The 14,039-nt window shown below is 39.5% G+C and overlaps 1 protein-coding gene across 1 annotated transcript; it reads left to right on the forward strand.

Moving 5' to 3' along the window:
• The first annotated feature begins 1,547 nt into the window (after positions 1–1,547).
• Positions 1,548–11,955, forward strand: NIPAL1 (NIPA like domain containing 1). Its single transcript, XM_030271018.4, has 6 exons — positions 1,548–1,644; positions 5,307–5,573; positions 6,632–6,688; positions 7,160–7,250; positions 9,057–9,217; positions 9,353–11,955. Exons 1-6 carry the CDS (start codon positions 1,599–1,601, stop codon positions 9,955–9,957), a joined length of 1,227 nt encoding a protein of 408 aa, XP_030126878.4. The 5' UTR covers positions 1,548–1,598; the 3' UTR covers positions 9,958–11,955.
• Positions 11,956–14,039: the final 2,084 nt, after the last annotated feature.

The raw sequence follows: 14,039 nt of genomic DNA on the forward strand, positions 1-14,039 counted from the left end.
TTTGACTGAAGTAAAATTTCCCCTGGCACCCCTTGAAGCTGTCTCTCCTTGTCCAGCTGCTTTTGACTTGGGAGAAGAGACCAACCCTCTTCTAACTACAGCCTCCTTTCAGGCAGTTGTAGAAAGGTGTCAGGTTTATCCTGAGCCTCCTTTTCTCCAGGCTGGACATCCCCAGCTCCCTCAGCCACTCCTCACAGGACTTGTGCTCCACACCCTTCACCAGCTCCATCGTCCTTCTCTGGACTTGCTCCAGCCCCTCAATGTCCTTCTTGTAGTGATGGGCCAGAACTGAACACAGGATTCACAGTGTGGCCTCATCAGTGGCAACATCAGAAGGACAAGAACAGTTTTCTCCCAAATGTTCAGATTATGATTTAAAATTTTGATGGAACTCTTTCAAAAACCATTTAAAATTATTGCTCAGGTTTTTTAGCAGTAGCCTGCTTTAAGAAATGTTAAAGCAGAGAAGTCAAACTATTTATCATGCAGCCTGCACTGGATCCAGGCCACCTTCCCTAGAAGTTGTTATAGTATAGACATAGTAAAGATAAAGTGGAATGGTAGTTAAAATCACAAAAAGCAAATGCAATGTTCCTTTTCTCCTAACATACAGAGTGCTGGTTGTGCTAAAAAATAAGTACAGAAATAAAAAATGAGACTAAGACATTGAAACTGATCTCTTGATTTAACCACAGGACTGCAAAGTCAAGGATACCTAAGCCAAGGAAAACCAAGTTATTTTGCTGATGTCAATGTATTTCAGCAGTATGCCCCAATGGTACAACTTTTCAAAATCAATGATGATTAGTTTTGGTACTGTGGTGCAAAGCCTGGTTTCAGCTCTAATCTCCATCCTGCATGTCCCTGGGGTACTCTGTGGAGGTGTGTTAAATTTGCAATTTTGCCTCTAGTTAGAGAAATCCTTGCACATGCTAAAGGTCTGCAGAGTGTCCCAGGAAGTTTGCTGGGCAACATGTTTTATTAAGCCTTATATTTTGTAAATGTATTTCACTTAATCATGTCAAAACCAAGACCTTAGTTGAAACTATTCATTGGGTAATGAAGATAATTATTTCTTGTAACAATTTGTAAATCCCTGTTAAGCCAGAGGGAGTCATCTCCGGGTTTGCATCACCAGGCACTGCCCTTGTTCTAGGACGCTGCCATAGTTTGGCTGGGGATCTCTCTGCTTGGCCGCAGATCCACCGGCCAAAGCAAGCGCAGGCAGCCGGTCACAGACATAAGTGGTTGCACATCAAGACTGCTCATCTCTTCTCCCAGCTGCGAAGTGGAAGAAAATTAAATCTGTAGAAATTCCCAGGAGAGGCAACTGCTGCCAAAGTACTTTAGGAGAGCGCACTCTTCTTTGGATTCAGCGTTCAGGTGGGGTCACAAGAACTCTGGGACTTGACAACGACCTAGAAAGCCCATTGGGGGTCACTCCTGGAGCCCTGCGTGCCCTTTCCCCCGCAGCCTGGGTCCAGAGAGGCGGCGGGGATGCCAGCTCCGTCTCCACCGGCGAGCGGGCGCGCCCAGGTGCGCCGGGCCGCGCCCGGGCGGGCGGAGCCGCCGGCGGGAGGCCGCGGAGCCTCGCAGCCATGGGGCCCGGAGAGGCGCTGCCCGCCAGCCCGTCCTGCCGTGCGGGTCAGTGCGTGCGGGCCGGGGCACCGCGGGGGCGGGCGGCTCGGCCTGCGGGGGGGTCGGGGGGCTGCGGGGGATTCGCGGGGCTCGGCCTGCGGGGGATTCGCGGGGCTCGGGACGCGGCCGTGCGCTCCTGTAGCCCCCGGTGTCCGGAGCCCCACGTAAGACTTTCCTCCGCCCTGGCGTCGCCCAGTTGTTTCCCGAGGAGCGGCGTGTGTCTGGCGCTGGGGAGGCTCCTGCGCTTCTCCCGCGGCTGCCTCGGGTTAAACATCTTTTCAGCTTTGTTTTGTGCTCCAGCTGTGCAGGGGAAGAATTCCTTGCAGCTTCTCGGTACACCCATTCTTGGCCTCAGGAGCTGCACCTTGGCAAAGGTGGGCTTGGTATTTCCTGGGTGACCGAGAAAGACGTTTCATGTTTTTGCCAGGAGAGAGCTGAGTCGTGAGCCCATTAGAGATGGTTAAATTATTGTCTAATCAAAGCAATTCGTTTTCGAGATGACTTAGGACCGGTATCTTCAGTGGCAGGTTAAGAACCAAGTTGTCTGTCACTAACCAGGGCAAGTCAGCCCTGGACTGCAGAATGACAGCAAGTTAGACGTGTCACAAGCAGTGCATAGCACCGGGGTGGCTGGTCTACCCAGTTCAGATAGAGAATATACAGGTGTTTGAGCTTAAAAAAAGGGGGGAAAAATAGATGAATCATAAAAAAAGTTTAGAAGTTACACCAGCAGCTACCTTGGCTCAGACTGGTTTCCTGTTGCTGCCAGCCTTGAGTCAGAGCTGGGAGAGACTATTTCTGCAAGGAGGAGTTCTGCTGACAGGTTCATGTTTGTTGACATTTGGAAGTAGGAGGTGAAACTTGCTTAGCTACAGAAACTCTGTGCTGGGCAAGGCCAGGCAGCCGCAGTGGTTTGCCATCTTCCTCAGCATTTCCAAGTGACCCTCAGACTGTTCACAGGGGCAATAAAATAACAGTAATTCCCAGGCCAGCCTCCTCTTCCTGTCTCTCAGGTGGTTCTTTGATCAGTGCAGTTACATGCCACTTTTCATGCAAGTGGAACAAATTATGGTTTTTTTCTTTAACTATGAGAAGCTGCTCAGCACAATAAACAGAGATCATAAACATTCAAAATTACTCAGTGACAAATCCAATGTTTCTTTGTGAATATGGGCGAAGATTGTAATTCAGAAAAGAGAGAAACAACCTGTGGCAGTCACTGGGTGACTAAGTACAAATGGCATGATTAAATTTTCCTTATTTGATATCATAATTTATGCTGAGGAATGAAAAACTTTAGAACACAGAAAAAGTAGCATTAGTGTCACGTGAAATGAAATAAACCTGCCATTCAACTCCAGCTAAATGACAGTACACCAGTCACCAAAAAGGGAGAAGAAAATTGTTATTTTCTTCACTGTAGAAACCCAATGCACTGATAGAAAACTGCCTTTACTGCTGCAGGGAGCTGAAGAGCTGTACTTATCAGGAGCGCTTATCTTCACGTTTTCTTTTAATTAAAGGCAAGGAATGTTACTGCTTCTCACACCATCCTGGTTTGGCATCAGCATAGGTACTGGGAGCTAAGGGATTTCATTCATCTCTCCATTGTTTGTTTTTTTTTTTTCACAGAATAATAGAATACTTTGGATTGGAAGGGACATTTGAAAGCTATTTAAACCAATCCCCGTGCCATGAGCAGGGGCATTTTTATCTTGCCCTGGTTGTGTTTACTAAGAGAAAATATATTTGTGCTTAAAGGACTTTCTGTAATTTGGTCTTGTGATTTATTCTGCACTAATTATGTCAAAACAAGTATATGCAAATTTTTCTTCTTCTAAGACTATACTTAGACTATTACTAATAGTAATGATAAGAGTGAAGGATAGTATCTATCCTACATACTATACAATAGTAACTGCATTTTGATCTAAGTTCTCTAAGATTTTAATCTTCAGCTGTGGAATATGAACATACCTATCTTGTGAGAACATTTTTATTGAGTCTGACTTAGCAATACAAAACAAGTCCTGTTATATGGAAACACTCTTGGCAAACAAGGAAATGCGTTTGCACAGCCTTCAAATAAAATTATAACTTCCTGTACTATGTTTGTTGAATAATACGAAATGAGAAAACGGGGAGCAGGTACTCACTCTAGTTCCTTACTTGTAAAGGGTACTGTCTCCCAGAGCATTGGCAACTGCAAATATTATGTTTTTAAGACCTTATGTATTTAATTCTTTGTTAAACTTTATTAAATTAATTATCCAAGTCTGCTTCTTATTAATTGTTCAGTGAAGTACTTTTGATTTAACATTTTTATTTCCAGAGCTTACGTGTGAACACAGAGGCACATCCTTTTTCACCAAGTCTACAAGTGGCATTTCTGTTGGGAAAGGGGAGAAGAAAAAAAAAAAGAAAAAAAGGGAGTGTATTACTGATGCTGCCACTCTTCAGGATGAATCATTCATGTGTTATTTTAATTGCGGAGAAAACATGGAAAACAAAACTATTTGTTGCATCCCCTGCTTCCTATGTATCACAGTGGACTGAGCTTTTGTACTTCTGCAAATTGTTTCATATTTTAACATGTCTTCATCATAAGCCTTCTTTTCAAAAAAGTGTTGTTCTTAAAAGTTTTCCAGTCTAGATTCTGTAATCCACACTGGTTGCCTGATGCACTGCACAAACTGAGATGTCAACCTAGACTGCCTAAGCCCTTTTGCAGCTTTGCTGCCTGACCCCTGCTTCCCCATGCAAAAAAGCAACTCCTTTTGTTCTTGGAAATGCAGTACCTGTTCTTCCTTTAGAAACAAATCTAGGCTGATAACAATGATGTCATTCCCACAGACGGTCACCACCATCATACTGATAATGCTTGGCTGGCTGAGTGTGAAGCTTTGGTCTCTGCTCGGGATCATCCAGCTCTCCAGCAGTGTTGCAGGGGTGGCTGGGCAAACTGTCCCCTGTGGCCTGTGATCTACCTCCGCCCAGGGCTTATTGAAGTTAGATTAAATTTGCTGTGAGGTGTAATGAGAACTTCACCTGAAAATTTTGTGACTGGCTAAGTAAGACTTGGCTCACACAGTATTCACTGAACAGTTTTCATAAAATGTCTTAGTGCACATATGCAGTGAGAGTTTGCTCCCTGTTTGATTTTCCTTCATTTTTTCCCATTTGTTTCTCCAATCTCAGCTACCAATGTAAAAAAAGAAGCCTTGAATAGCAGCAGGCTTACTTTAACAGACAAAGTCCAAAATCATGGATTCAGCTATATGTCTGTGGTCTCTGCATAACAAAAAGGAGCTCTTTCATCTTGAGGTTTCAGGTTAGCTTTTAAGATTTTTTTTTTTTTTTGAGTTGAATTTTAAACTGAAGCTAATATTTTTTTGGTGCATTCCTTGGTATTTCCCTTAGTGCTTATCTGAGCCAATGAAGTGCAAAATACAGATGTAAAATAATGTAATCACCTATGAACTACAGCAGTGGGTAATGACCCAGGCCAGCATTGTGTACATTGTGTGGGTTTTGTGTGCTATATGCACAGTCATAAATTACAGGTGCTCTGCAAAGACATGAAAAGGAGTGAGCAGAGTGAGGACAGGGCCCTTCCAGAGCTGGATCTGTGTTGTGAATCATTTTAATCCTTCTTTTTCTGCTCCCAGGTGCTGTGCTCTCTTTTTCTTGCCGTGACTCCTGCCAGGCATGGTGCCAGATCATCAACGTGTCTGAGTCACGCTCTCCTCTCCTCACCTCTATGGAGGGGATGGGCAATGAAACAAACTGGAGCATTTCCATGCCTTCTGGAAGCAAATACCACCTCTACATTGGCTTGACTTTGGCTATAGGCTCCAGTATCTTTATTGGTTCTAGTTTCATAATGAAGAAGAAAGGACTTTTGAAACTGGCAGACAGAGGAGTCACCCGAGCTGGTAAGTGATGGTGCCATCCTTGCTCCTGCTGGGGACACAAACACCTCTTATAACTTGACAAAATCAAGGTTCGAGTCACAGATCACAAGTTTAAAACTACTTTAATGGTGATCAGAAGTCCTATCTTGGTGAGGGATGGAGACATGGTATTATTTCCCTGTGTGTGATTACAGGGACTGGGATTTCAGAATTTATAGGACTATGGGAGATGCAGAGGATATTAAATCTAGTGAGCTGGTGCTATTTCCTCACTGAGAGCAATTAGCTACCCAAATAAAATTCTCCATTTTTCTTACCCTTCAAAATGCCCTTCTCCCTCTTTTTTCAATCTTTTTCCCCCTCATTTGAGATGGAAAGTCTTAAGCTGGTAACTAGGTTTAGCTTTTTGGTTTTGCTCTGCTTTTTAAAGTGAGTGCAATGAGTTGTAGAAATTATGTTTATTACACAAGTTTCTTCAGTTAGTACAACTATCCCTTCATCGAAGTCAACAGATGAACAGCTAGAAAGAGAACAGTTGCACTGTCATAATTTCCTTTGCATGGATTTAAATACATAGCATTAGCAGTTTTTCTTTTGTTTGTTGTGTTTATTGCAAAATATTATTCCAGAGAATTTGATTATTTGAAAAACTCTGATATTGAATATTATATATACTTATGTTTTATGTAAAAAAAAAAAAAATCATGTGCACAGGGGCATTTTTCTTCCAAATTTCTTTCAATCTAAAGTAAAGGAGAGTCAAACTGCTGTTGACTGTATGAATATATTGGATCTGTCCTGGAAGTGCATTTTGAAACATTTCTTAAGCTCACCAATAATTTTTATAAGCATTTTACTTTTGCTTGAAACTTCCTCTGTGTATATTTAGTCAAATAGCATTTTTTAGAAGTCTAAGCGACAAAGCAGTAGAGTGGTTAATAAAATGTTAGTCAAAATCAAATATTCTTCATCTTGCATCCAGGTAACATGCTCTTTTGGTACTTTGTGAAGCTGTACTTTTTGTTTCTTACAATAAGGTGATCTGTTTCTTCTAAGATAAGGTTATTTTCCTCTTTCAGGACAAGGTGGATATTCTTATTTGAAGGAATGGCTTTGGTGGGCTGGACTGCTATCAAGTAAGTCAGCTCTTTCCTCTCAGCCTATATGTAAATCTACAAAAAGCAGATTGTTTTAAAGAGATTTATTGTGTGATTTTTCATTCCCTTCACTTAAAATAAATGTCCTTGGAACCACATTCATGACAAGCTGTTCTCATATGCCATCTTTCAAATACTACATTTGGTCTTCAGAGCTCTTTGCAGAATAACCATCTTTAATATCTGATCAAATGCCATGGGATTGCATCTGTCCAGCTTCTAGGAGTACTTAGGAGAAGAGTATTTAGCTTTCTTCAGCATTTATTTCTTCCAGAAGAGGTTATGCAGCTAATTTTGAAATGAAAATGTGCATATTTAGTGCAGAAAAAAGATTTTGGTTTGTATTTGCTATCATAGTTGTCATACAAAATATTTACAATAGTGTGTCTTTTAATATCCCCCTCCAAGCTGATCCAAATATTCTTTCTTCTGCATTCTTTCTTCTTGCAGTGGGATTAGGAGAAGCTGCGAACTTTGCTGCCTATGCCTTTGCACCTGCAACCTTAGTTACCCCCTTGGGTGCACTGAGTGTTCTCATAAGGTCAGTACCAATTGGAAGCAAGCCTTGGCAAATGAACTGTTCACTACATGAGGGAAAAAGTACTGTCTTTGGCTGAAAGTAGAGATTTTAAATAAGAAAACTGAAAAGCAATTCATGGGCAAAAATTGCTTTTTGTTGCTTGGTGGAAAGATATTTTTCCTTATTTAGAACTGAGTTCACTGGGTAGATAGAATCAAAAATCTTGTAGCAAAGGCCACTGAATGCCTTCCCAGTAGCTTTCCACATAGATCACAAAGTAATTCTTATCAGCATAAACAAGGCATACTGCTGATAGAAGATAATTCCTCTATTCCTAGAGAACTGGAGCTTTTAAAAAACTGTTATCCTGTTATTTGGCTGTGACTAAACTTTAAATAAAAATACAGCATTCCTTCACAGAATGTTTTCAAAAACATTTATATTTATAGGAGCATAATTTCATATTAAGGCACAGTTAGTAAACCTTTTGGTTTTGTTTTGGTTTTTTTGAAATCTTTCTGGAAAGAAGCAAAGAAAATCTACCCTTTCTTCTGTATCCACAATTTAAATTTGTGGTTGTTTTGAAACATAAATATCCTTCACAGACTTAATGTTTCCTATGTATAAAGAAAAAAGTTATTTCCAAGTTCTTAAGTACATAGAGTAATGTGGCTATCATAGCAGCAGAAAAGACATGGACTGTGCATACAAACATTTTATAGGAAATAATATTTTAGCAAAATGAAATTATAGTATTTTAAATGTAAAACTCTGATTTTTAAGAACTGAGTATATTATATGAAACACTGTGTTTAAAACAACATGCACCACATATTAAAAACAAAACAAAAAAATAAGTGAACAAAAAAACCTCAACCCACCAAACAAAAAGCCCCCTAGGAAGCTTGCAATAATCTACCTGCTCAAACTGCAGCTGTTCTGCCATAGCAAAACAGATGTAACTGAGTCTCTGCAGTGGTGCTGGGGTCAGCGTGTTGGTAGATGCAGATTAACTGGCTGCCTGGCTGCTACTGTGCAAAAACAGCTTTAGTTGTATTGCCCTCTTCTTTGATGGGGACAGCAATCATTCAAATTTTCATGAGACAGAGAGGTTGTTAGAACTTCATGTCAGTGAACTCATTACCCTTGTGTGAAAAAAGTCTGTATTTTGATCAGTGGGTTGAATAATTATTTGTGTGTTCACACACCATTAAGCCTGTGTCTGTGCCCAAGGTTGTTCTCCAACAGGCTAATTATGCCCTGCAAGTGGTGTTATTTAGGCCATGTTATTGTCCTTAAGTTAAATAATCAACCCTGTGGAGGTTCTGGGGTTGATCTCTTTGGAGGGGGAGGCATGCCTTCTCTGTGTTTTGGGGGCAGTCCTGGCAAGCCAGGTAGGAAGTGTGCCTGGGTGGGAGAGCCTGGGGAGGGACGAGGAACAGTTTACAAAACTCACGTGCATTGGTTGTAATGGCAGATGAAGTGCTTCAAACCATTTTTGGAAGAAAGAAACAGCTCTTGCAGTTAATCTACAGTGAGAGTGCATACCCTGACCCAGGCAATCAGGAAGGAGAAGCTCCATAGTAATTTGGACCCTTTTACAACCTGGAGGGAAGCAATGAAGGTTGCTAAACTCCCTAAAACCTGACCTTACCTTTCTGGTCATGATCAACTTTCTTGGAAAAACTCTTTACAATTTGATTGTTTCAGGCTGTTTTCCCGTATATCCAAATTCAGAAGAGGTTTTCTGTTATACTACACAGAGAGATTTTGAATGTCTTCTGTGGCTGGTGGAGCTGAACATTTTATTTTTATTTTGCTGAACAGTGCTATATTGTCATCCTATTTTTTAAATGAGAAGCTGAATATTCATGGAAAGCTGGGCTGTGTACTGAGCATTTTGGGGTCAACAGTCATGGTTATTCATGCTCCAGCAGAGGAGGAGGTCACCTCACTAGATGAGATGGAAAGAAAGCTGCAAGATCCAGGTCTGTATGCAATTGCAGTGAACACATGCTCCAGTTCATAGGGAAGTGTCTAGGACACTGAACAACTCTGAGCATGTTTGTGGGCATAGTCTGGTGTTCTATCTCATGTGCATCACTCTTCCTTCTTTTTTACAGCGTTTGTTACGTTTGCTGTTCTCCTAACAGTGGTTGCCCTTGTCCTGATCGTTGTTGTGGCTCCAAAGAGAGGTCAGACAAATATACTGATCTACATTTTAATTTGCTCACTCATCGGTGCCTTCTCTGTCTCATCTGTGAAAGGCCTGGGCATTGCCATTAAACAAATGCTGCAGAGGAAGCCAGCCTATCGCCATCCATTGGTTTACATTTTGGTGGGCACCTTGGTGCTCTCAGTCAGCACTCAGATCAGCTATCTCAACAAAGCACTGGACATGTTCAACACATCCCTTGTGACACCCATTTATTATGTGTGCTTCACTACGACAGTGGTGACATGCTCCATCATCTTGTTCAAGGAGTGGAGTAGTATGCAACTGGGCGATATCATTGGAACCCTGAGTGGATTCTGCAGCATTATCATTGGCATTTTCCTGCTGCATGCTTTCAGAAACACTAACATCACCTGGAGTCAGTTGATGTCTACTGTTGCTAAAGAACCGTCAGTGCCACAGCATGACTTTGAAACCAGTCACACTTTGCTGGAGAGCATGGAAGACCCAGCTTTGGCATATGAGGAGGACAACGTTTTATTCCGTCAGTGAAACACTCAAGCAGTGTTCATCATCAAAGTATCATGAAACTTTGCAAACTCAGCCCACCCATTTTTACTAGAAGTATCTACTTTTCTGCAGTCCTATTGAAATTTGTTTCTGAGACCTGTTAAGTGTGGACCACTCCTCTTTATGTCAGCTATTGGCAGTAATGAGTGAAAATGTTCAGTAGTTAGCACCACAGAAACCTGGGGGTGATTATATGTTAGGCAATGAAAAACATGATCCTTTTTTTATGCAGCATCTTTTCTTGGAAAATTTTAGCAAAGAAGAATGGTCTTTATAAACCATGTTTAAAAAATGCAATTTTCTTTTAATAATAAATGACAATCCTTGCTGAAGTGGCAGGTACTCTGCTATTATCTTGGTGATGGCCTTAATATTTCTGGCTCGCTTTATATTTTTATAATTTATTGCCAAGCAAGCTTGCAGATACTCTACATGAGGGATATTCATTGGAGACATAATATGAAGAAAACAGTGTTTAACCCCTTTAGTTTTTAATATAAAATTTTATGCAAGGTTTTTTCATTTTTAATGTTTTGAATGAACTTTGATTAGATGTAACAAAAAAAATTTAGCAAATACAATTCTTGATACATCTCAGCTTTTCTACCCAAGGAATCCTCCTGAATGGATTATGAATCCCTGAATGTGCCTGTACTTTTTTATTTCTAATCTAAGACCAAGTTTAAGAAAAAGAAAATTCCTTAGAGGCCTGAAAACAGTAGCTACTGGCTTAAAAGGTTACATGAGGTTATAGAATTAAGTATTCAAAGGCAGGAGAAAACCAGAACATTCAATGAAAAATGCCCACTTGGTTTTATATTTTGAGGATTAAGAAGGGGCTTTACTTATTTCCATACTTCTTCCTAATACAGCCATCTATTAATTAGAACCCATTTAAGCTTTTCAAATTTTTTTTCCTTATTTTCTGGGAAAGTATAGTTCTTTATTAATAATAAAGCAATCCTGTTAATTTTTATTCTTTTATAAGTGCAAAATCCATTTTTACAATCCATGCACTACTTCTGAAAATACTAGGTAGAGGATGCGCTGTAGGCAAGGGGTGAGAAATGTCAGAATGTTTGGGTTTTTTTTAAGTTTAGACTTTCCTACCAGAGGCTTTGAAGATTGGCAACTGCACTGTAGTACTGTAGTTCCTCACTTGTGGTCACTGATCTTTCTGTCTCAAAAAAGCTTGCACAGTGTCCACGGTTTACTCATTACAATCCTCTTTGTTTTTCACTTTGTGAGTAACTTCAGCAATCAGATGTGTTGTTGGTGACAAGCTCATCAGTAAGAAGCATTTCCAACCTTTGGATTTTTAAGTATGAGTCCAGAAAGTTTGCCAGAGGATGCCAGCACTTCAGCAGTTAAAAAGTGGTTTTAATCAGCTGAAATTTATAAAACAAACAGAACTTCCTCATGAATCACGCTATATGTTTTCTAATGTTCAAAAGGTTTAGTAGAAGAGGATGGTTTGGATGGATAGAAAATTGTTCTGCCAAAGAACAAATTGTTCTGCCTTTGCAAAAGGATTGCTGCTTATATTTCATATATTTGTGTGACATCACTGTTATCCAGCAAAAGGGACATTTTCACCAAAAATGTACTTGCCTTCAAAATATAATCACAATGTATACATTATCAATTTGGAGTACTTTTGAGCTTGAGTGATGAAATTTGTAGCAATTCTTTGCTGTTAAAATGCTTGCGTTAAAAAAGCTTCAGACAAGAAAATCTACTAACAGGATTTCATTACTTCTTAGTTAATGTTAGAGAGTACTTTGGTTTTATTGACCAGATTCAAGCTTCAAAATATTTTTAGTGAAAAACAAGTTTGTTCTTTAACAAAAACTTTGAAGTGTTTTTCTCTCTGAATTACACAATTCAAAGACTAACTGAAGAAAATATTGACTGTAGAAAAGAGAAAAATAAATGCTTTTGTATAGTTCATGACCCCTTTATTTGCTTATGGAGTCATCATTGTGGTGTGACCAAATGAGTTATTTGTAAGCAATAGCAACCAGACCAGTTCTTGAATGGATGTGCATTGGCATTTTTTAAGATATGTCATAATACTTTCTTTGAGAAGGGTGTGAACTCCTTCTATACCAACTGCTGGGAATAATTAACTTACACCAAGCAAAATTCCTATATTTCCTACTGGACCTGTGTATCTGCTATTATACATATATGTATGTATGTATGTATATTTATATATAAATATATTAAAAGATACATAAATAAAATATACATGTAATATTTTATTTATACATAAAGAATACTAATACTAAAAATAGCAACTAATAATAAAAGAATGTTATTTTCTAACAATCAAAAAAAAAACAATGGTTATTTTCATGGTGTACAAGAAATCCATCATCTTAGAAATTAATTAGTGATTATTTTTTTGTATAAAAACATTTGTTGTAAGAGATCCTATTTTTTTATGTTTATATTTAGTTGCTAGTTTTGAATAACTTTGATTTTTTAATTGAAATTATGCTAATATTTATCTTGTAATAAATTATTCATGGTTATGTATTAAATTATCTGTGTTTTTTAAACAAGGGATAAAAAAGAGTATAATTCATATTTCTAAACTAGAGAAGAAAACCCAAAGCTAATGTATTAGGTATGTCTGTCTCACAGCCAGTCTCAGTGGAGGGTGCTTCAGTGAGTTGTCAGGTTTTCCAGGCAGTGAAATGAAGTATATATTACTATATAAAGTAATTAGATGTGTTTTGGTATGTAGGACAAATAGTTAAGAAGGAGAACAAAGCAATCCTCAATATATTGCTAGCCAAATTACAGCTTTTAAATGCTGATACTAAACAAATCTTGGCAGCTACTCATTATTACCATATCTCAGGACAAATAAATGGGCAATTAAGTTCCTTACATAGCTGCACCAACTAAATTTAGGTAGGTCAAGAAGACTTGGATAGGTTAAAAAATCTGTATGATTTTGGAAGGAAATACATGTTACCAGTTTCTATAGAAATCTGCTCTACCATCTTCATTTTCCAGCCACACTTGAAAAGAACCATGCTATAAAAAAAAAATCTTCATCCCAAAGGGTACGTATTCAAAACTTCAAACTCTACTCATCAGGGTTGCATCCTGGAGCTGTATGGGGAATTGCATGCTTCTAGAAAATGCTGCTCTCTCATTTTTTAAATTCCAGCAAAATAAAACTGGCAAGTGTGCTAGAAAATATCCTTCCAGCAGGGCATGTTTGCAGTAGCTGACTCCTTTTGGGAAGGTTTTAGAAAGTGCCATAGTTCAGAACATGGCTGGGAGGCTGAGCAGAAGCCAGAGGGGTGGTGCATGAGGGAGGAGGGATGGTGATGAGTTTTGGTGAGCCTGTAGGGCCTCCCATCTGTGAAGCCTGCTGGAGGAGAAGGAGAGGAGGCAGGAATTGGTCTGAAAACCAAATAGCTCTGGAAACAAGTGTCACCGGCCCTGTACACACTAGTAATTGGTCTGCATTGCTTCTCAGGAGTACTCTCAACAAGTGAAATTAATTTCACTTTCTGAAAATAAATTCCATTTTGCTAATAATGCATCTTTTTATAGAAAAAAGATGTATCCTAAGTGGCTGGCCCACAAAAGCTGGGAGTTCTGCTGTTTTTTCCTCCCGTCTATAATACAGACTTGTTCCAAGTTTTCTGATTTTTGATCAGCAAACAGTAGCTAAATTTTTACAAATGCTGAACACTCTGATAACCTTTGACGGAAGCTTCCCTGTATGGAGGTGTGTCCTTTACTGCTCTTTCCAGATCTCATTATCATCACATGGAAGTTCCAAAAAAACCAGCAGACATCTCTTTATGGTCAGTGACAAGGATGTTACTCACTATTCATCCATTTTTTGCCTGTTAGAATATGGTTGGAATTTTAACTAAGCTCACAGTCACCATGAGGTCTAAGGGGACCTACTCAATCTTTATGTAAGGGTGTAGGTGTTCTGGTGAATAAATACACTGTAAATACCTGACCTTTGTACTGCAGACCATTTCTTGCTGCCAATTAAGCACCAGTTTCACTGACTCTCAAGCAAGTTC

This window comes from Taeniopygia guttata, chromosome 4 (assembly GCF_048771995.1).
Source record: "Taeniopygia guttata chromosome 4, bTaeGut7.mat, whole genome shotgun sequence".
Taxonomy (NCBI): Eukaryota; Metazoa; Chordata; class Aves; order Passeriformes; family Estrildidae; genus Taeniopygia; species Taeniopygia guttata.